The sequence below is a fragment of the Pseudonaja textilis genome, chromosome 14 (genome assembly GCF_049901715.1).
Source record: "Pseudonaja textilis isolate UNSWEBS1 chromosome 14, rPseTex1.2, whole genome shotgun sequence".
Taxonomy (NCBI): domain Eukaryota; kingdom Metazoa; phylum Chordata; class Lepidosauria; order Squamata; family Elapidae; genus Pseudonaja; species Pseudonaja textilis.
In genome coordinates, this window is record NC_142003.1 from 8,136,322 (window position 1) to 8,159,969 (window position 23,648).

Here is a 23,648-nt window from a genome sequence, read left to right on the forward strand (position 1 = left end):
TTACTGGGAGAGAAAGAGATCAGTCGACGTCAGAGCAGTGGCGTTAATTGATCTTAGAAAGGTGGTGTTACTGGCGTTGGCTATGAAAGCTGCATTTACTTTGCCTTTTACGGCATTCTTTGTCTGCCTTTTCGTGTTTCGCTTACTCTGAAACCCAAATTTTATCGCATAGTTTTAGTTCCATTAGGTAAACCAGACAAAACAATCAACTCCACAGGAAGTCTATCTATACTGAGAGATGATGTAATAATAGAATTTGGCGAGTCCATTTGTGCTTCCCCTCCCTTCTTTTCCACATACCAGTGAATCAAGGAGATGTTTGCCTGGGTTGCTTCGGAATATGTTTTGCAGATCTTCAAGAATGCTTTGATCCTCTTTGCCTAGATAAAAAAGACCTGTACATTTCTGTTATTCTCCACCCACAGCAAAGTTATTCTAGGATGGCACATTGCAAATAGACTTGATGCAGGAGATTTGACTAACGAAAGCTAATTATTGGGCTGTTTATTATATAAACAGCTAGGTTGTCCGATAATATTCAGCCAAAGATACCAGCATTTTTAAAATGACAATATGGGACAGAATAACAGAATTGGAAGGGACCTTGGAGATCTTCTAGTCCAACCCCTTCTGGAGGCAAATCGCTCTACTTATTGTTTTCCCTTTCAGGAAATTTCTTCTTAGTTCTAGGTTGCTTCTCTCCTTGATTAGTTTCCATCCTTTGCATCTTATTCTGCCTTCAGGTGTTTTGGAAAATAACTTGATCCAAGCCTTTGATTGACAATCAAGCTTCTTATAGCTTGAAATTCATGTACTTAATGTACCGATTTTCATTTACACTGAAAAGCCATGTAACTAACTTCTAAAAGATAGTCTATTAACTCCTCCCCTCTCGTGAGTTTCCTGGAGTAAGGGCCAGACAGGTCTTTCTGGGGCAGCCCCCAAAATATATAAATATAAAACCTCCTTAGCTCTTTCCTTTTTTCCTTTAAAGGCAAATCTACTGTTTCAATTTTATTTCTACGTCTAAAACAAACACCACGAATTCAACTCTAATGGTGGAATCAGGGGAGAACCATTCGTTTTTAATTTCACATTATAATGATGGTTATTGCAATATTAGCAGAAATAATACATCTTAAATATTCTAGTATTTAAAATCTTTTGGTAAACGGCAGTTAATTAGAGCACATTTTTATGCTATAGAATTTTCCTAGAAAGCAGACAGATAAGTTGAAATGAAATCCAATTTGTGATTAAAAAATCAGTCTGTTTAATCCCAGCAAGACAGCTTTCTAAATCTAAAAAAAAGACTCAAAGCATACTTTGAAGTGGGATGTAAACTCTGGAACGTAAGTCTACTAACAACGTGAATTTTCTCACCCTAGTTGGCATGTTTAATAGGACAGGACTTCTGGGAGGTAGAAATATACTGTAGGTAAAGGAATTTATAACAACATTAAGGTGCCCAAAGGATTATATTGGTAGCCGTTTTACTATTTTCAATCGTAATTGTCCACATCTATTGTCTAGATATATTCTATAACACACAGTGCTAAAGATGCCAAAGTAGTTTGTAAATGTTGCACATATTCTTATATTACTTTTTCTCTAAAAGCAGGGTTTTGGTCCTCTAAACAGTTGGGTAACCTAAGGAGGAAAAATGCTACCCACAATTGTTTTAAAGAAATCAGTTGTTATATCCAGAATAGGAATAATTCCTCGAGAATTATTCCTCAAACTTTCCTGTTTGTTCCGCTTTAGGTCAGGTTGCTTATTAAGGCTTAGGTACTGAGTGACATACTTGTTTATGTCTTTTATTTGTTGTCCTATTAAGTCATACTACGAAGCTCAAAGGGCAAGCTTCGTTGTTCCCTTTCTGAATGAATAGCAATAGCACTCGGACGTATATACCGCTTTACGGAGCTTTACAGCCCTCTCTAAGTGGTTTACAGAGTTAGCATGTCACCCCCAATAATTTGGGTCCTCTTGAAGAAGAAAAAAGGATGGAAAGCGGAAAGCTAAAGCGAAGTTTTGAAGCAGTTATATTACAAAAGTCTCTAAGAAAGAGACATTAAATATTTAGGTCAACAGCCTCATCATCCAATCTGTTTTTTTTCTTCTCTCCGTCATTAGCTCCCTAGTATCATTCTTCACTAGTTCAATGTTTTGCTAAACGTTCTATCAAAGTCAAATATTCTTTGTGTGGTATCAGGGATCTATTCATCTGACAGCCATTTCTGATGGATTTCCCCCCCACCTTCCATAAATAAGGAATAAATTCTTGCCTCCCGTAATTTTAGTCAGCTGGTCTTCCCACCTCATTGAAGCACCTTCCGAAGCTGCACTGGTTTGATTTTAGATTTCAGCACAGGTAGTCCTCGATTTAACAACAGGTTGCAGCCTCTCCCTGCTCACCTGATCCAAATTCAGACTCATATTTATGACGGTTGAGTGCTTAAGCACTCAAGCAAAAATAAAAGTTACAATTTAGCGCCAAATTTGGAGAAGAAAAAAAAAAGCGCCCAGCCATCTATTCTCGATTTAAATAATTGCTAAGGATGATGGAAAGAGGAAAAAAGCCAACTCTTCTTAATGTGGGTAACGCAGATATGATGAAGAACGGCAGCTTTAGAATGAACCTCTTTATCAAGAGTTAAGTGGCATGGAAATGTTTCTACAAAATTGGCTTTAAAAGACAAATAAGCCTGAAATCTTAAATATTTCATGCCCCGTTAAAAGCCTTTCTGCCAAGCCTTCCAAAACAGTACAATTATCCCCAGTTGGCTTTGATTTGGGAACACTGGCATCAGAACGAGAATAGTTGTTCTGGCCAGATTCGATGCCTCTCAAATTTCGCGCACACATATATAGAAATCGCTACTCTGTGTACGGTGAGCCATACGCTAAATAATCAGTTTGCATAATTAATTCTCTTTAAATTAATTTTTTTTAAAAAAACAACAACAACAGCCCTCTGGGTTGCACCAAATGGGCGAAAAGAGAGAACAAGCTCTCATTTCTTCTTTTCAGACTGCTCTTACGGCTGGTTCCAAAGGAAGAACATTTCTGTAACTGAGCCTTTGCATCTGTTGGTAACTTTTTCATGTGAACAGCTTAGACTTGAAAGAAAGAGTTGCTTTTTCCCATTGCCAGATTCTCCCCCAAATCTGTCGGAGCCTAGCTCTGCCTCACTCCTTTTCCTTTTGGCTAAAAACCCATCCAGATGGTTGAGCTGTTGATATCTTAGGCTGTACATTGGGATCAAGAAAAGCATTGTATAATGTAGCGAGTTAGGCAGACAGACAGACAGACAGACAGACAGATACAGACGAACACCTAAGCAGTGCAGGTAGTCCTCAACTTACAACGGGGTTGGGGTTTTTTTTGGTCAAAGTAAACAACAGCACTGAAAACGGTGACTTAGAACCGTTTTTCACCGCTACGACCTTTGCGTCCCGTGATCAAAATTCAAAAGCTCGGCAACTGGTTCCTTTTTATGACCCAGGCTGCTATGTTCCCAAGGTCATGGGGAACCCCCTTTTGCGACTAGCACAGTTGACGTGGAAGCCAGATCCACTTCATAACCGAGTTACTAACGTAACAACGGTCTTAAGAACGGGGCACAGCTCCCTGAAGAAATGTCTCCTCTTAACCCCAGAGGCTCAATTTTGGTCGTAAGCGGAAGACTACCCATAATGATGGACTTCTCTTAAGGGAGGAGTGAAATTTGGGGTATTAAATTACATCGCCTATGTATAAGAAAGCAGTCAGTTGTGGTTGTTTTTGTTGTTGTTGTTTTAAGTCTGCCTGTGTGGTTGCAACTCCCTCTTTCCGTCTCCATATTCTCAGCACGGGGACTCCACGTAGTCGTTCTCCAGCCCTCGCCGAAAGCGAGCGGTCAGCGTGCGGCTGATGACAATGACTCTGGGGGCCATGCAGTCCTCCCGCCGATGAAGGATGTTCCATATGAGGATGGCTGCAGCCAATGTGGCTAAGAGACATGCCACAATGTTCAGATAGCAAGACCAGGACAGGCTGGTGTAGGGTCCAATGCGGTAGAAAGTCACCAGGCCAATGACCAGAACGAAACCTGAAGGAAGATGAAATTGGAATTTCGCGTTAAATAATATTCCTGTGATGTCAGAATCCAGGAGTGGCATTCAAACGGTTCTGACCGGTTCTAGAGAACCGGTAGCGGAAAATTTGCATTGTTCGGAGAACCAGCAAATACCGCCTCTGACTGGCTCTGCCCCATCTATTCCCTTTCTCCTGAGTCCCAGCTGATCAGCTGGGTCTTCTTTGGTTGCCCTGCACAGGAAAACGAAGCTGGAAAGCAGGTTAGTGGGGTGGGGAGGGAATGGGGATTTGGCAGTATCCTTCCCCCAGGAATGGGGAGGGAATGGGGATTTGGCAGTATCCTTCCCCCAGGAATGGGGAGGGAATGGGGATTTGGCAGTATCCTTCCCCTGCCATGCCCACCAAACCATGTCCACAGAACCGGTAGTAAAAAAAAAAATTGAATCCCACCACTGCAGGAGGGGCAAATATTTTGCACGAAGGACAACACTGTGATGTGAGGGATAGGATTAAGACCTACAGGCACACACATGCATGGACAGACAGTCTTTCTTTCAAAGATTCCTCAAGAAGCTAACCACAATAATTTGCTTCTTTTCTTCCAAAGTGCAGCTCAAAATGATTATTTAAATTACTCCATTCTAAATGATGTTGACCTCTAAGCTGGGCATGCCCAACCCTCAGCCCTGAACAGCTAGTAATGCAGCCCCAGAAGATACAACAAAAATTTTAAAATGAAGGAAATGTGTTATTTATATACATTTATATATTATATAGCAATATCACTTGGACTCATATGCCACTTCACAATGCCACTTTACAGTCCTCTAAGTGGTTTACAGAGTCAGCCTATTGCCCCCCAACAATCTGGGTCCTCATTTTACCCACCTTGGAAGGATGCAAGGCTGAGTCAAACTTGAACTAATTAAGATTGAACTGGCAGAAAGCAGTGAGCTAGCCTGCAAAATTGCATTCTAACCACCGCTGCTCTTATATATTTTATATTCGGTCCCAAACAATTCCTCTTCACTCAGATGTGGCCCAGGCAGGCCTAAAGCTTGGACACCCATGCTCTAGGCATTACTCAAGGAGGAGACTTCAACTGTATCTTCTCTGTTCTCCCCCTGTGATCAAGAATAGTTGAACGCACAATGCAAGTTGTGTTCATTTCCTTCAGAAATACTTGGGCGGGGAAAAGTAGCTATCTATACCCACGACCCGCATCACATGTACTCAAGCCTCGTTGGTTGGGACAGGAAATATATATCCTATAGATAGGATTGTGCTTTCAAGATTTCCTAAATCAGACGCAATCGTTGGAAGAATCTGGCACACTAGAGTATACCCTTCATGTATTTGTAGAGTCGCGGTTAGCCAAAATTTGTGGGTACAATTCTGTTGACACGTGGGAAGATTTCTGCAAGCTAGGCTCTCCGAATTTGTATCTGCGGATGTCTGTATTTTGTTTTTCATAAGATTTCTTAGCCACTCCGGGAATGCGCGTTGCATATTGCACACGATTTGAACTCTGTCATTGTAACAACAGTTTCTCACCGAAGAATATCTGATTGAGCCAAGTTAAATTACTGAGTCACAAAGAAAGATCCCCACCCAACAGGATTTGCCCCCCTTGGTTTTTTAAGTCAGAGAGGCCCAAAATTTAAGTCTCCGAGATGCTTTCAAGGAAGACTCCACAGAAGCATGGATATTTTTGAATGGGAAAACACATCCACAAAATTTTCCTGGGAAATTCCTTTATCTGGAGATGGATTTCCTCCTGCGAAATGGCAGGAAAGAGTCCAGCTTTAAAAGTGGGGCAATGTTTTCCTTTTCTTAACGCAGCCGGTCTTGAAGATCTTTATGAACATGAAGTATTTATCCCACCAACCGCTTCCTTCTTCGTGTGTATCCTACACATCCGGTTATTCATGGTTTCACCGCTGAGGAAACTGAGGTGAGGAGATGTGTCTAGCCACGCAGGAAATCAATCCAGGGGTCAGAAGTAGAATCCGAAACATCTGACCCACAACGTTGTGTGCACAACCAGAGAGCTGCCCTACTTCACATTCGGGCAGGTGTCAACAGTTTCTGAGGTCTTTCTGGACAGGTCTCTTGCAAGACCTCCTTCTCCTCCTCCTCCTCCTCCTCCTCCGTTTAGTTAATGAACTTATGGATGGAAGTAATTTATAGGTCTAATTAACATTAACGGAGAACAATATATAAAGAAGCAAATCGGCCTTGCATAATAGGAAGGCGGGTGTCAAACTCCAGCTTCCCCCTTCTCCCATAAACACTTCCTTAACCACCACCACAACAGAAGGGAATTCAAGCAGACAAAAGGGCCCCTGTTTCAGGAGGAGGCTAGGATAAGCACAAGGGGCGGTAAACAGACATCAAGATCTGCAGATACCATTTCCGTTAGGATTGCGGGCAAGGACGGGTCAGTCCTGAATGGGACTTGCTGTCTCCAGCTTGGCTGTGCGTCCCCCTCCTTCGTGCATCCGTGGGCAAGGCTTGCAAGCCTCCTGCGATAAAAATCTATTCTTGGGTGTCCCAGACAATATAAGATCAACCAAGCCAGCTCCAGTGTAAATTATTAGTCATAAGGATTAGACATCTGGGCCGCTCTAGATACGCAGGACAGATACGCAGATGATACTAAGCTGGCAGGAATAGCTAACATCCAAGAAGATAGGCTTAAGGTCCAGATGGATCTTGACAGACTAGAACACTGAGCCCTATCTAACAAAATGAAATTCAATGTAGAGAAAAGTAAAGTCCTACACTTAGGCAAGAAAAACCAAAAGGACACATAGAAACTAGGTAAAACCAGGCTCAGTAGCAGTAACTGTGGAGTCTTAGTAGACAACCAGATAAATATGAGCCAGCAGTGTGCAGCAGCCGCCAAAAAAGCTAATGCAATTCGAAATTGCATTAACAGAGGGATACAATCAAGATCAAGGGAGGTACTAATACCACTCTATAAAGCCTTAGTAAGGCCACACCTGGAGTACTGCATCCAGTTTCGGTCACCACACTATAAAAAAGAGGTTGTGACTCTGGAAAAAGTGCAGAGAAGAGCAACCAGGACGATTAGAGGACTGGAGGCTAAAACTTATGAAGAACGGTTACAGGAAAAGGCCTGGCTAGTCTAGTGAAGAGAAGGACCCGGGGAGACAGGACAGCAGTCTTCCAATATTAGAAGGCTTGCCACAGAGAGGAGGAAGGGGTCAAGCTCTTTTCCAAAACACCTGAAGGCCAGACAAGGAATAATGGATGGAAACTGAACAAGGAGAGATTCGACCTGGAAATAAGGAGAAATTTTCTGACAGTGAGAACAATCGACCCATGGAACAGAAGTTGCCCTGTGGGAGCATCATCACTTGACACCTTCAAGAAGAGATTGGACTGCCATTTGTCAGAAAGAGTGCTTGGGCAGAGGGTTGGACTAGATGACCTACAAGGTCCCTTCCAACTCTAATTATCTGTTATCTGATTTCCAAGCTCTTTTAAATCTCATTTGCAAGGTGGGTTGCTTTGGATTGTATCACTGGATGTTCCTGGAAGGGAAACGCGAAATACAGGTAGCCCTGGAATTTTTACAACAGTTCCTTTAGCGACTGTTTGAAGTTATGGCGGCCCTGAAAAAAAGTTACCTTTGCAGCATCCAAATTCAGGTGATCCAAATTCAGATACTTGGCAATTGGTTCATACTTGCGACCGTTGCAGTGTATGTGGCTCGTGTGATTCCCCCTTTTGCAACCTTCTGACAAGCAAACGCTACGGGGAAGATTCACTTCACAACTTAATCAATGCAACGATTCCCCTAACAACTGCGGTGTAACTTACTTAATAACCACCTTGCTCTAGCAAAGGAAATTCTGGCTCCCATTGCGGTCGTAATTCATATCAGTTAATATGGAAGTGGAAACAGGCCAAGTGACTGGAAACAGACTTCCTAGTCCGTAGCTGTGATTCCCTCTCTCTTTTTTCCCCCTCCGTTCCCGTCTCTCCTCGCTTCCGATCACGTAGAAACCCCAAAATGCAGTCTAAATGTCTAAGCAGAGACGCCTCCAGCTTTGCCCCTCGTGAAGGATCCATTATTCATCCCACAAAGCTCCTAAGATTTCCTTGGGCCACTCAAAATAATAATAATAATAATAAAAAAACCCCACTGATGTTAGCAAGGGCTGTTTCCCTTCACAGGACCTTTGGCTTGAACTCCGACTCCGCACATTAGTGAATGAATAATGTGGAAGGGATTTCTCAGAGGTTGACTTGCATCACCAGAATTTATTTTTTTTTCTTTTTCTTGAAAGCAAAATAAGGAATGTTTCTGTGGCTGGGAGAAAGGAGCTCTGGAAAGAGTGGGCACGATGAACCCCGGAGCCCTTCCTTTTCTTGAAATGTCACTAATCTCTACTTTAATGAAGGCCAAACTTCCTTTAACATACACAGGCACATCGATGCGTTTATTTTTTTATTGTGCAATTTTGATTTTTGACCTGTTGGAAGTTAGCACCCACCCCCCTCCTAGGAAAAGGAAATATTTTAGGATGTACTAAAAAGGCAGAATATTTCCCCTAAAAAGAAAAGTAGACACTCAGAGGCAGAAACTCAGCCAACCCTTCACCTTTGCTAATGGGCCATTACTCTGGCCTGGGCCAGTCTATTTTACATAACAAAGATCTACTCCGGGTAGAGCCATAATAATCATCATCCATCAAGGCTCAACCAAGCCTGGGACTTGGGACAGTCTACAGGAGGGGTCCCCAACCATCGGTCCCAGGACCGGTACCGGTCCGTGGATCATTTTTTACTAGGCTGCAAAGCTTGGGCACCGCCATCTTGTTTCGACGGAGCTTCCAGGTTTTCGGTTGCTTCCGGGTTTTCGGTTGCTTCCGGGTTTTCGGTTGCTTCCGGGTTTTCGGTTGCTTCCGGGTTTTCGGTTGGAAAGTGCTTCCGGGTTTTTGGTTTGAAAGCGGCGTTTGGGTGCTTGCGCCTTAGTTTCTTTGAAGAGACGGGGGGCGGCTTCGAACAAAGAGCTGTCCCGATGGCGGTGGAGTCTCGCGTTACTCAGGTACCGGTCCGTGGAAGAATAAATAATCGTGAAACCGGTCCCTGGTTCAAAAAAGGTTGGGGGCCACTGGTCTACAGAGTTGCCCCTGCTTGGCTCCATGGGAGTCTGACAACCAATCAGAATACGAGCTCCAATTCAAATCCCAACAGAGGGTATATAACTGAGGGTCTCTCTGCATCTTGCCCCTTTTTCTTTTCCTACACCCAACGTCTTGAAGTATGTGATCAACTTTTTCACTTTGGAGCGCCAAGCCACGTGGTCCTGTCCACTGTCAAACCATCCTTCCAAGTAGTCACCGTGTTTCCAGGTGTCTTTCTTTCCCACTTGGAACTGAACCCAGAAGGATATTTTTTCCAACAGAACCTTGGAATTCTTCAGGTGTTCATGTGTGTGTGTGTGTGTGTGTGTGTGTGTCTCTGTGTGTGTATTCTCATCCTCTATTTAATGACCTGTTACAAGTAACTGGATCGCACTTTTTAAATCTTATTTCCTGTAGTTCTTCGGGCTTATATTTTAACATTTTTTTCTACTTCTTTCGAAAAAAAAAATATTGTTATGGTTCATCACATAGCCAGCCAGATGTTTAAACTGGACTTGGCATTTTTGTCCATCTATTTATGTCCTTTGCAAAGGTCAGGAAGAGATAAATGTTCTTTGATGGTGTTAAAGGTATTGCCTCTGGATTTAAGCTGTTCCAATTAAAGCTTCCTTTTGCAATTGACTGATGGTGTGTTTGTCAATGCCAATAGTCTTCAAGGGATGCTCCAGAAGTTTTGGGATTGCACCCAAATTACCATTGGTACTTTACTTTCTTTTGCCTCGGTTCTTCTACTTCTATTTGCAGGTCTTTGTATTTGAGGGTTTTTCTCCAGTTTTTTTTCTCTTCTATCCTTTTGTTATTATTTAAATTTACATACTGCCCAACTGGCAGTGGCTGTGTAAGAGATATAATAAGATGAAGTATTTAACTGGCTTGATTAATTGACATGCAACTAAATTTGGTTAATTAGGCAGCAGGTTTATATATATATATGTATATGTATATATATACCATTTTTACTTTAAAAAGCATATTTTTGTAAATAATACCAAACTGGTTTTTTTTAGTAGTCAAGCATAAACATGGTGAAAATATTCGTTATCCATGATTTTTTTTTTTAGTGCCAAACTTGAAAAAAAAATACAGAATTGCTTTGAAATATCCTAATGTCTAAAACTGCTAAAACAACTTTTTTTTTTTTTTTTGTAAAATATTCACGGGCTCTTTAAAAAAAAAACTGTGTTCATTTTTCAATAAAAAATGATGATTTGGTATTTAATTTTTAGGCTGCTGTACTGTTTATCGGGACTTGTTTTCTCATCCCTGACCAAACAAGCCAGCATTTGGAGTGGGTTGCTTTTCCGTTGAGGAAGGAAACAGATAATGGAGTTGAGGAAGAAATTTGGAAAGGATAGTGTCAGTGATTGGACAGGCGAAGTAGGGACCACCTTACTTTGTGAGCTTGTGCTTGAGATCTGAACAACCAGCATCCTGTTCGAATGGTCCTGGCAGAGAGCCAGATCTAGTGCTAAAGTGCAAATTCTAATCTTTGTTTCTGTCAATGCTGCTTCCTCGGAATTCAACTTTTTTTTTTCAAATAAGCAAGACAGTGGCCGAAGATAAGCAACCCTACTGTTGCCAACAGGATCAAAGCTTGTTTGATGTTCCTTCTGTCTGTCACGAATCCTTTAAGAACATAAAATCATAGGGCTGGAAGGGACCTTGGAGGTCTTCTAGTCCAACCCCTGCTCAAAGCAGGAGACCTCATACCATCCTGGTCAAATGCTGGTCCAGTGTAATTTTGAAAACCTCCAATGATGCAGCGCCCACAATTCAGGAGGCAAGCTATTCCGTTGATTAATTGTTCTGACAGTCAGGAAATGTCTTCCTACTTCTAGGTTGGGTTTCACCTTAACAAGCTTTTCATCTCACTGTAAAAAAATAAATAAAAAATAGTTCCACCCAATTATCTTATCCAATTTTACTATTGACCAGAGAGCTGACGATTAGTTTTAAACCACACTAGCAAAATCTGGCAATAGTAAAGGTGGCTGCTGGAATGTTTAGAATTTTGTAGATTGCCTCAAGCTATTGCACACCAACGGGATCCCAGATTGTAGGTTATCCACAGTTGTAATGTTTCATTGTGGCATCTTTGTCACCAGTAGAAATAGGTCCTGCAGTTTGAGCTCTGATAGCAAATGGAAATATGAAGTCAAAATGAAAGGCACGAATTAGCATCAAAAGCTAAAAGGACATTCTTCAGAGTAAGTCCCACTATTTTTTCCCAAGAAAATATGTATGCGTGCAATTAGCCAGCAAATATAATTTGGGTGCTTATGTTAAAAGTGACAAGCTAATATGGCAAACCGCTCTAAAATTTGCCTTTTAATATGATACCTATCATCTCAATGTAATGTTATTCAATCCGAATCATTTGCTAGATACTTTATCCTGCAGCCATAAGGATGTGTCTTCTTTGTGATGCATAAATCATCGATAGCCGTGCAAGACTTTAAATGAATATACAGCTTTTCTGAAGGAAAAAATGAAGCCAAACTGGGTATAAAATAAAACTCAGAAATCCCTTCAGCTCCAGAATGGATTAAGTGTGATGATGACGATGAAATTCATTCAGTCGCGTCTGACTCTTGGCAATTCGATGGGCCGGGTCTCTCCACATCTTCCCGATCTTGCATTGCTTCCTTGAGTTGTTCTATGCTCTGGCTGGGGTCAGCTTTGATGGATGTCCAGCCATTGTGTTCTTTGATGGCCTGGTTTCCTTTTAGCAGTGGCAATAGCACTTAGACTTATATACCGCTTCACAAGGCTCTACAGCCCCGTCTAAGCAGCCTATTGCTCTCAACAATCTGGGTCCTCGTTTGACCGACCTCGGAAGGATGGAAGGCCGAGTCAACCTTGAGCCTGGTGAGAATCGGACTGCTGGCAGTGGGCAGAGTCAGCCTGCAATACTGCATTTTAACCAGCACGCTACCTTTTCCTGCTAACTCTTCCAAATATAATTGCTTTCTCCAGTGAATTCCTCCGTACGACATAGCTAAGAGACACGGTTTTGGATTAAGCGTAACAGACCACAGACCAATGTCACACTTGCGAGTTCCATTGTCATCATTGCCCTTCTTTTTACAAAACTTCATATTGTTATTCATATGGGATGTTGTTCTTGGACTGTGAGATTGCTTTCAGTGGTCTTCCACTTACGAGCAGATGCAGCCGTCCAATCTGCTGAACTTCTGCATCGGTTGTTCAGATTCTTACATGTGAATCAGTGGTGGGATTTAAATTTTTTTACTACCAGTTCTGTGGGTGTAGCTTGGTGGGCATAGCATGGCTTGTTGGGCATGGCAGGGGAAGGATACTGTAAAATCCTCATTTTCCACCGCACTCCAGGGGAAGGATATACTGCAAAATCCCCATTCCCTCCTCACCCCACCAATCTGCTTTCCAGCTCCGTTCTCCTGTGCAGGGCAACCAAAGGAGACCCAGCCGATCAGCTGGGACTCAATGGGAGGCAGAGAATAGATGGGGTTGGCGGGGCCAGTCAGAGGTGGGATTTGCCGGTTCTCCAAACTACTCAAAATTTCCGCTACCGGTTCTCCAGAACCGGTCAGAACCTGCTGAATTCACCACCTCTGATGTGAATGGATCTCTCTAAAGAGAAACCTCTAGAAGCAAACCTGGGGATGTTAGCTCAAAGCTCTCTCCGCACAAAACCGCTTTTTAATTTCACCACCGTCCTTTTCCAAAACAAACAGCTTTTTCCTGTAAGGTGTGCGGCTGGTTGTCCAGTCCTGGAACTGCCAGGGCAATAGTACTTCCTTCCCTCTTTCCTTCCTCTCCGCTTCCTAAAGTTGTATTTTGTTAGGGTTCTGTTTTGTTTTTTTTTCCAAAAAGAGGATGCACCTCTCCCGAGGACAGAGCCAGGTGGCCGAAGTCGAAGTGAGGCAGGGCTGAGAGCCATCATGTCAGTGAGATGGCGAGGGTTCGCTTGCCAAGGTCAGAGTTTTGTTTGGGGTATTTGAGGTAGGTTTGGCTGAAACGCTCTGCTTTCTTGGTAATGTTTCTTCTCTTTTGGGATGCGACCAATTGTAAGGTCTGCGGACTATGAAGCCAGAATGAAAATAAAGCTCTGAGCCAAATTATTATGTGCACATCACCTTGTTGGCTGTCCCCTCATCTGAGAGGCTTGCTGTTATGGCAACAACTCTATTTGTTGTTGCTGTTGTTAATTTTGGAATTATTTCTTTTTAAAAAAAAAAAAAGAATAATGTTTTCAGAGTCACTGGAATACTTATGTAAATTGGTGCTCTCTGAGCTTGGTGGGTTTTTTTTTTTGCAGACATTTCATTATCAAACTAGGTAACATGGTCAATGCTAGAAGGGAATGGAATTGGGTGGGGGGAGGAGGAAGACAACTGTGGGGTCCTTGGTGCTCTCGGAGCTTGGTGGTTTTCTTGCAGACATTTTGTTACCAAACAAAGTAATATATTCAGTGCTAGAAGGGAGTGAAGTTTGCTTGAGAGGAGGAGGAGGATCTCTGAGCATGGTTGTTTTCTGGCAAACACTTTATTACCAAACTAGGTAGCATCATCAGTGCTAGAAGGGAATGGGGTTTGCAGAGGAGGAGGACCGTGGGGCTCTTAGTGTTCTCTGAACTTGGTTGTTTTCTGACAGACATTTGATTACCAAACTAGGTAGCATCATAAGTGCTAGTGATAGTACCTAGTTTGGGTAATGAGCCATGGTGGCGCAAGTGGTTAAAATGCAGTATTTCAGGCTAACTTTGCATTCCCACAACCAGGAGTTCGATCCTGACCATCTCGAGGTCGACTCAGCCTTGAGTCCTTCCGAGGTTGATAAAACGAGGATCCAGATTGTTGGGGGCAAGTGGCCGACACTGTAAACCATTCAGAGAGTGCTGTGAAGCACCGCCAAAGCACTATATAAGTCTAAACACTATTTCTATTGCTATCGCTCTTGGTAATGAAACGTCTGCAAGAAAGCCACCAAGCTGAGAAGGCAACGAAATCAAACCCCATCTTCAGTGCACATCATGACCATGAAAATAAACACAAGCACACATCCTTCACAGTCCACACATTGAATTGAAAATCACCAACACTGCACCAACACTGCACTATACAGTAGAATTCAAAAGAGCTACTGCTGGGATAGAAGCTGTTTTTCAGCCTATTTTGTCCTTGTTTTTATTATCATCCTGTACCGTCTGCCAGATGGTAATAGTTCAAAAAAAAAAAAAAGGGGTGCCCAGGATGAGATGGATCTTTAAGAATGTTTTGAACTTTCTTAAGGCAGTGAGAGCTATAAAGCTCTCCCAAAGAGGAGAGAAGGCAACCCATGATCCTCTGGTCAATGACATTAACCCTCTGGAGCGCTTTCCTAGCTGCCATGGTGCAATTGGCAAACCATACAGGGTGCAGTAAGTTAAAGATACACTCTTATGATGCAGCATTAGAAGGTCACCAGCTGTTTTTCGTTCAGTTGTTGTTGTCTCAGGTAGTATAATCTCTGCTGGGCCCTTTTGACCAGGGATGCAATGTGAGCATCCCAGGTCAGGTCCTCTTTTAGGGTAACACCCAGAACCTTAAAACTGGCCACTTGCTCCACTCGGTCTCCATTGATAAGCAAGGGCTGGAGGTCTGATCTGTTCCTTCTATAGTCCACTATAAGCTCCTTGGTCTTATTGGTGTGGAGGATCAAGTAATTGTCTCCACACCACGAAAGCAACCGGTCCACCTCATTTCGGTAGGCAGACTCATCCCCCCCAGGAGATGAGTCCCACCACCGTTGTTCATGTCCATTGCATTGATGATGCTATCTGTCTGCCTTCCTTTTCTCCTTTTTTGCCTTCCATCTTTCCCAACATCGGGGTCTTTTCCGGTGAGTCCCAAAGAGGCTTCTTTTCAAGAGGCAACCGGATGTTCTGTTTGTTTTTTTTTGTCTTTGAAGACGTTTTGCTTCTCACTCAAGAAGCTTCTTCAGCTCTGACTGGATGGTGGGGCATGGAAGGATTTACACTCCTTGCAGATAGCTGGTCATTTGCTTCCTTTTTAGAGAGTCGTTGAGGCCACTTGGAGGTTTCTCTGTGTTCTCGGGTCACCTGAGTAGTGCAAATGTGACTACAACACAGTCCTTTCAGCAGTTCCAAGAAGGCTCCACACACCCATTTGCACGACTCATCTGAGGACCCAGATAAACCTCCAAGTGGCCTCAACGACCCTCTAAAGGATGCAAATGACCAGCTGTCTGCAAGGAATATAAATCCTTCCCTTCCCCACTTTCCAGTCAGAGCTGAAGAAGCTTCTTGGATGAGAAGCAAAACGTCTTCAAAGAAAAAAACCAGAACCTCCAGTTGCCTCTTGGGACAGCAGGCCTGGATGACTGAGAATCTCTGTGGACATTTCTCTTCCCTTCCCTTTGCTCTTCTGCTTTTCAGACCTCAGGCTCAATCCTGGGTCTCACCATGGCCGCTTTTCATAGCATTGCATGAAAAATTCTAACTTCAAGTTTCTCTCTCTCTGTCTCTCTCTCTGTCTCTCTCTCTCTCCCTCTCCCCTTTCCACTCCCAGCGCTGAGGATTTCAAGGTTCAGCTTGCATAACAGGTAACAGCAGGCATTTCCTTCTCCTGTGTCGGGAAATCCTGGCGCCCTTCTGTCTCTCTCTGACTGTGTTTAAAACAGACTGTAGCCTAGGCAAAAAAAAGAAAAAAATTATATCCCTAGTCTAAAATTAGCAGCCGTGATAGAAGAAAGGCGCATGGCTGCCCTCTTGTACTGTTTGTCAATGAAACAACAAATCTAAACCCAGCCAAAATGCATTTCCCCTTGGCGAAAAAAACAGAGGAGCCGAGCTCGGACAGCGGACAGGCGGGCAGAGCAGCGGGAAGAGACGTTCAGGCTGCTTTTGATGGGAATGAGTAGGGAAATGGAGGCAGGATTTTCTAGTAATACAGAATAAAAGAGTTGGAAGGGACTTTGGAGGTCTTCTAGCTCAACCCCCGGCCCAAGCAGGAGACCCTATACCATTCCGGGTCCATCGTTGTCCAAGCTCTTTTTTTAAAAAAACAGAGCTGTCGGTAGCTCACGGCTGTCTGAATTTCACCCAAGATTCAGGGCAGTGGCAACTGGTTGTACTGCACAGGCAGTCCTCAACTTAATGACCACTGTCGAGCTGCAAATTTCCCTCGTTATGCAGGACAGCGGTTGAGTGAGTTTGGTCCCATTTGATGTCCTTTCTTGCCACCGTTGTTAAGTGAATCGTTGCAGTTGTTAAGTTAGGAAGGCGGTTGGTAAGTGAATCAGACTCCCCCATTGGCTTTGCTTGTCGGAAGGTCACAAAATGGGATCACACGACCCCGGGACACTGCAACCGTTGTAAATAGGACAGGGAGATAGAGAAAGAGAGACAGAGACAGGGACAAAGAAAGAGAGAGAAAGAGAGACAGAGAGATAGAGAAAGAGAGAGACAGTGAGACAGAGAGAGAAAGAGAAAGAGGTAGAGAAAGAGAGAGAGACAGAGAGAGAGAGAGACAGAGAAAGAGAGAGAAAGAGAGACAGAGACAAAGAGAGAAAGAGAGACAGAAAAAGAGAGAAAGAGAGAGACAGAGACAAAGAAAGAGAAAGAGACAGAAAGAGAGAGAGAGACAGAGACAAAGAAAGAGAGAGAAAGAGAGACACAGAGAAAGAGACAGAGAAAGAGAGACAGAGAGACAGAAAAAGAGAGAAAGAGAGACAGAGACAAAGAAAGAAAGAGAGAGACAGAAAGAGACAGAAAGAGACAGAGAAAGAGAGAGAGAGAGAGAGACAGAGAGAGACCGAGACAATGAAAGAGAGAGAGAGAAAGAGAGAGACAGAGAGACAAAGGAAGAGAGAGACAGAGACAAACAGAGAGAAAGAGAAGCAGAGCAAAAAGAAAGAGAGAGGGAGAGAGAGAAAATAGCCTCACAGTACGAGCAGTGCTCACAGCAACCTAGAAACACACTGATTTATCTTGAAAAAAGAAGAAAAAAATTCCTGGCCACCGATGCTCTAGAGGAACGCCATCATTCCACTGAAGTTCTCCCCTCCCTCCCTCCTTCCATTTTTATTTTTGAATGGAGAAGGAATGGGGGCCCATACATCATCCACCGCGGCTGTAGTTATGGAAAGGGATTCCTACCAACGTGTGCCACGCTTCCCCCTCACCGGAAAGTGTTTGAAACGGGGGAGCCCTTGGTTTCTCCCAGGCGAGGCCCTTTTCGGCTCCCGCAAGCGAAGGTACTCACTGGCAAGCTGGAAGACGGCGGCGATGGCTTCTTCCCACCACTGGGTGTCCTGGGAGAGGATGGGCAGTTCCACCAGTCCCAACACGAAGAGGAGCTGACCGGCCGTCAGGGCGACGGTGGCGATCAGGTTGCAGGCCCGCATCATGTCGAATTGCACTGGAACGACGGGAGAGAGAAAGAAGGCAGGTTCACTTCAAGACCGTGTTGCTAGCTTATAACAGCCGGAAGGATTTGCTCAACAACGGTGGCAGGGAAGGGCGGTAAAATGGGGCAAACCTGAAGCTCAACAACCGTCTGGCTTGGAAATTTTGGGCTCGGTTGTGATCGTCATAAGTTGAGGGCCGCCTGTGTGGTAAAACCCAGTTGGCGCTGACCTGATATTGGGGGACAAATTCAAAGGGCTATACGCTACCCGCCGATCTTTTCAAAGGGGACCATCAGCAGGCCACAGTGTGCCAACCCTATCCGTTTGTACTGGTGTCCTCTGACTTCCAACAAATGGAAGGATTGACAGTAAGAAGAGCGGAGCGGATATAACAAACGTCCAGAATACTATTACAGATACACTGGGATAAACAATTGAGTCTATAATTAAATCACTGCAAACAGCAGCCTTTGGGATGTGAATCGAATCTTGGGTAACCTGGCCAATGGGCTACTGAAGAATTCTACTATTACGACTACTACTACTACTGTTGTTGTTGTTGTTGTTGTTGTTGTTGTTGTTATTATTATTATTATTATTATTATTATTATTATTATTATTAGACACAAAAAACGACCGTGTAACCGTGTACACAGCAAACGAGATGACTATGCTGGGTTTGGTATCACAAATCACTAGTCAAACACTTCCCAAGCATTTAGAACTGCGTGATGTATCGGCGGATTATGTGAGCAGATCCCAGTAAGGTGGCCTTCTGCAGCTGATCAATGGTGATTTTGTCAGCACCAATTGTTTCTAAGTGCTTGCCGAGGTCTTTATGCACAGCATCCAGTATGCCAAGTACCACTGGAACCACCTGCACTGGTTTATGCCAGGGTCTCTGCAGTTCGATTTTCAAGTCTTGATAACTGATGATTTTTCAAGTTGTTTTTCATCGATTATTATTATTATTATTATTATTATTATTATTATTATTATTTTATTCTTTCTCACATTTTTACAAATCTTGATCTTAACATTAATGGTACAGTGACATCATTATTACATATACTAATCTCATATAAATATATACATTTATATGTATTCATATACATTTGTCTACAATTTTCTTACCCCTATTATTCTTATTTCTATCGTTCGACCATTCGTACCAATTGTCCCAAACTTTGTAATAATCTGTCTCTTCTTTATCCTTTAATTTTAACATATGCTTATTCATTTCAGCACAATCTAAATTTTTTTGAGTTACTAATTCCTCTGACAGGCGTGTTATCTTGTTTCCAGCATTGTGCAAATGCTATCCTTGCTGCTGTCAGATAACAGATAATCAGAGTTGGAAGGGACCTTGTAGGTTATCTAGTCCAACCCCCACCCCACCCCAAGTGGGAGACCCTACACCATTTCTGATAAATGGCAGTCCAATCTTTTCCTGAAAGTCTCAAGTGTCAATATATGTAGTAGAATATATTTAATCTTTTTACTATATATTCCTTTAATTATTCCCAGCAAGAACAATTCCAGTTTAAACTCTATCCGATCTTCCACTGTTTCTTGAATCCAACTCCATATTTTGGTCCTGAAGAATTCTAAGCGTGCCATAAGCCAAGTTATTCTCTCCCTGTGAAGTCTTGTAGGAACTAAAGCGTTGGATTACTAAGGATAACTCAGGGATTGCTTATTCGTCGACCTCCATTTAAAAAAATTAATATAAAGCTAAAAAAAAACAAGAGGGGTGAAGACCGCAATAACCAGAGCTGTATATCTATATTATATCCTGATCTCCTTCCAGGAAAATCATGAATAAAATGTGAAAGCTGGGATTTAAAGGAGGTGAGATATAAATTGACGCCTGTTCACATTTGGTTCTGTGTTTATATTCTGAAATATTTCATAAATATTTATACTGTGAAATATAAATACAAATGACTCTCTCTCTGTGATGGATACTTAACGGAAGCCGTGGGACCCTGAAGAGTCGAAGCCGACTTCGCAACTGAACAACAACGACAACAATATCATCCGATCGCCAGCCCTAGGCAGGCGAGTCAAGCATTTCTTTTGACTCGCTAAAAGGCCCAGTTGTACTTTTGGGAGTTGTGTCCGTCCATGCCTTGAGAAGCCTGAACATGCAATCTCTGAAGGATAATAACTGGTGTTTATTTTGAAAAGGGGACATTAGCAAGGCAAGCTTCCAGGCATTGTTCCAGAGGTTGGACATCCCCTGTCTGAAATCTCACACGTGCGTTTCTGTTATCATCATTTCTATCCCTCACGTTGCTCGCCGCTTGGACTTTAGGGGCTAATTTAAGAAGTGGAGCGAATGAATCACCTCCAACCCTATACAAATGAAACTGTCTATAATCCCTCATAATGGAGTAAGGAATCTTCTCACATAAATCATCTTCACTGTTTTGAAACAAAATCAATGGTACACCGTTAAGTATTTTCACAATCCAGGCATTATTGGCGTGGATCTTCCTTAAACAGAAACCTAGTTTGATTATCAATAGGTTGTTCTGAAGGGGGAATTCCATGGAAAAGATTGGAAACTTTTCCCCTGGGAGCAAAACGACGTGTACAAATATCCACGTGCATGAGGCACGTCAGTTCAGTAAGGAGGCTTCTGTTACAGAAGGAATGGCGGCGGCAACCCAAAAAGCCAATGCAATCCTAGGTTGCGTTCACAGAGGAGTTAGAATCAAGATCATGTGAAGCTTCGGTAGCACTTCATAAAGCCTTAGTAAGACCACGTTTAGATACTGCATCTGTCAACTAAAAAGAGACTCCTTTGGTCTTTTTAGCCGCCAAAAAAAGGGAGTGGCAGAAAACAAGGCATTCTTGAAATGCCTAGATAATCAACTCAGCAGCCCAAAGTTGTCGGAGCATAAGAAGGTTATTGGAGAGCATGATGGATGACTCTTGGAGACGGATGTGTCCCATTGGAGAAGTCACATCCAGGGGGTGGGGGAAAGACCAGGGTCAAAGGGGGAAATGTATGACGTGATTTAGTACTGGCTGCACCCAGCCATGCACCCCCGTGGCAATTTCTAACAAACCAATTGACTTTTTCTGAGATGCGGCTAGAGACTTTCGCTTTGAACGAGGGTGGATTTGTCGGTGCCCTGACAGCATCTAGTTTTGGTCACCATATTATAGAAAAGATAATAAAGAGACTCCAGAAAGAGTGGAGAAAAGAGCAACAAAGATGATTAGAGAGCTGGAGGCTAAAGCACACGAAGAACCGTTGCAGGAACAGGGTATGTCTAGTTGAATGAAAGGAAGGACCAGGGGTGACATGATGGCAGTGTTCCAATATCTCAGGGGCTGCCCCAAAGAAGAGGGAGTCAAGCTATTCTCCAAAGCACCTGAATGCAGGAGAAGAAGAAACGGGTGGAAACTAATCAAGGAGAGAAGCAACCTAGAACTAAGGAGAAACTAATCAAGGAGAGAAGCAACCTAGAACTAAGGAGAAACTAATCAAGGAGAGAAGCAACTTAGAACTAAAGAGAAATTTCCTAACAGTGAGGACAATTAACCACTGGAACAACTTGCCACCGGAAGTTGTGAATGCTCCAACACTGGAGGTTTCTAAGAAGAGACTGGAGACAGCCATTTGTCTGGAATGGTATAGGGTCTCCTGCTTGAGCAGGGGGTTGGACTAGAAGACCTCCAAGGTCCCTTTCAACTCTAATTCTGGATGGGATGGCTTAATCTCTCTGATTCAAAACCACTTCATGTCGTTTATATGGATATATCAAGACTCTTACGCGAGAGCAGCGGCAGCTGATTTCTAGGCCAAAATAGCTGTGGGTTCCTAAATCAGCCAGCCTGTTTTCCTAACCTAAATTGGTTTTTCCCACAAGAGGAAAGAGTATATATATGTGTGTGCAATGCCTGAACATGAGCCAGGAATGTGTAAACATGGAGACACACAAGAGTTATCAGATTTCAGCGTCCTATCAATTGAACAAATCACTTAATTTGCTGTATCAAATCCTCTATGCAGACGGCTCGCGCTTTGAAATCCGAATACCAGGAAGGAGAATCAATACGCTGTTAAAAAAGATATTGGAGAGGCTGCGTGGTCTAGTGGTTAAGGCTTTGAACCAGGAGCGGCAAGCCCTACTTCTAATTTCTCCCTTAGTCATAGAACCTCACTGTTTTTCAGCCTACCCTACCTCCGGAGTGGCTGTTGAGGGGGAAAAAACAAGAAGGCAGGACCCATTCATTGCTTCGCACTTCTGAATAAAAGGTTGGATATACAGGTAGCCTTCAGCTTGCGATCACAATTGAGCCCATACGTTCTGTGACTAAGTGCCACAGTTCTTCGGTGATCTTTGTTCCATTGTACAACCTTCTTTGCCGTCGCTGTTAAGTGAACCCCCGCTGCTCTTGAGATGGTAACGCGGCTGTTAACAATGACTTTGCTTGTCAGAAGGTTGCAAGAAGTTGCTCACACGAGCCCAGGACACCACAAATGTTGAAATATGAACCCAGTTGCCAAGCATCCAAATTTTGATCATGTGATCATGGAGTCATGCGGTGGTCATAAGTGTGGAAAACTGTCACAAGTCTCTTTTTTTTCAGTCACCAAACAAATGATTGTAAGTCAAGGATTACTTGTACATTTAAGAAGCAACGAACGTCTTTCCTTTACGTTCTGTCAACTAAAAAGATACTCCTTGGGTCTTTTTAGCTGCCAGCAGAAAGGGAGTTGAGGGGGGAAAACAGTGCATTCCTTAAGTGCCTAGATAATCGCCCTGGCAGCCCAAAGTGGTCGGAGCGCAAGAATATTACTGGAGAGCATGATGGATGACTCTTGGCTATGGATGTGTCCCATTGGAGAATATACATCCAGGGTGTGGGGGGGAAGACTTGGGTCAAGGGGGAAATGAATGGTGTATTTTAGCGTCGGCTGCATCCCGCTAACGCCAACGTGGCCACTTCCAATAAACCAATTTTCTTTTCTCTGAGATGCGGCTAGAGACTTATGGTTTGAATGGGGGTGGATTTGTTGGAGCCCTGACAGGTTTTCCTTTTGAACAGAACAATGTCCCCACGTCTTTTTCATGCAAATGACACCATGAAGTTATATTTTTAAAGTCTCAAACAAGCCCCCTTAAGCAACGTGTGAAATTAAGTCGGGGTTTCGGCGGGCGTCACGCATCGTGGTTTCTTTAACCGTGGCTTATCGAATAAAACGGAACCGAACTGGGTTCGCCCGACAGTTCAACCAGAAGCCAAGTTTAAAAAGCAAAACCGGCTGACTTCACACAACACTCTTAAGGCAAAGATAAACAAGCCACATCATGGCTTCAGATTAAGCCACGGCGAAGCAGGTCTTAAGAAAAGCCCAAGATGTGCTACTGCAAAAAAAAAAAACCCCAAAGTTTGAGCCGTTGCAGGAAGACCAGTTTTAGTCGTTGAAAGTCCGTTTCTTCCTTTTTGGACTAAGAAGACATGAACTTCCAAGAACTTTAAAATTTTTGGATAACTCTTCTGGGTGGTTGGTTTATTTTTTTTGGTTTTTTTTTTTTGTGGCCTGGCTGTTTTCCAAAGCCTCTGAGACGTGATTAATAAATCCCAGCATTATCTGGTCTGCTGCCTCTGTAAACATTTCTTTCTTCCCCATTCCCACACAGAGCTGCTGTGCTTTTGGCCTGGTTCCCTCTCTCCCCGCCTCCACCCATCACTTCATCTGGGAAATGTACTTCTGTAAATCATATAATTCAACTGGACAGGTGTTTATATTTAGCACTCCCTGCAGATCACGTAGCCCCTCTTCCCTCCGAACCACTCCCCTCTTCGTGAATGCTTGACCCAAAGAGCTATAATAAGGCCGGCTAGCCTGGCCTTGCCTCACTGTTCCTCCTTTCCCAGTCTATAGGAAACCAACTTTCCATCGCCTGCTTCTTTCCTGTGTCTTTTGAAAGAAACTTTCATGCCTTAGTAACGCCACACCAAGAGTGCTGCATC

At 43.2% G+C, this 23,648-nt stretch overlaps 2 protein-coding genes across 3 annotated transcripts in view; one reads left to right on the top strand and one right to left on the bottom strand.

Moving 5' to 3' along the window:
* The window catches only part of IFT140 (intraflagellar transport 140), a 76,592-nt gene that overhangs the window by 23,727 nt on the left and 29,217 nt on the right, over nucleotides 1–23,648 (top strand). The gene's annotated exons all lie outside the window — the stretch shown is intronic.
* Nucleotides 1,065–23,648, bottom strand: part of TMEM204 (transmembrane protein 204) — a 28,567-nt gene continuing 5,983 nt past the window's right edge. The window contains exons 2-3 of the mRNA XM_026704204.2: nucleotides 17,507–17,662; nucleotides 1,065–4,093 (exon numbers count right to left, since the gene is read on the bottom strand). Coding sequence (XP_026559989.1) covers nucleotides 3,849–4,093; nucleotides 17,507–17,662 — 401 coding nt within the window. The 3' untranslated portion in view covers nucleotides 1,065–3,848. The remainder of the gene's footprint in view (nucleotides 4,094–17,506; nucleotides 17,663–23,648) is intronic.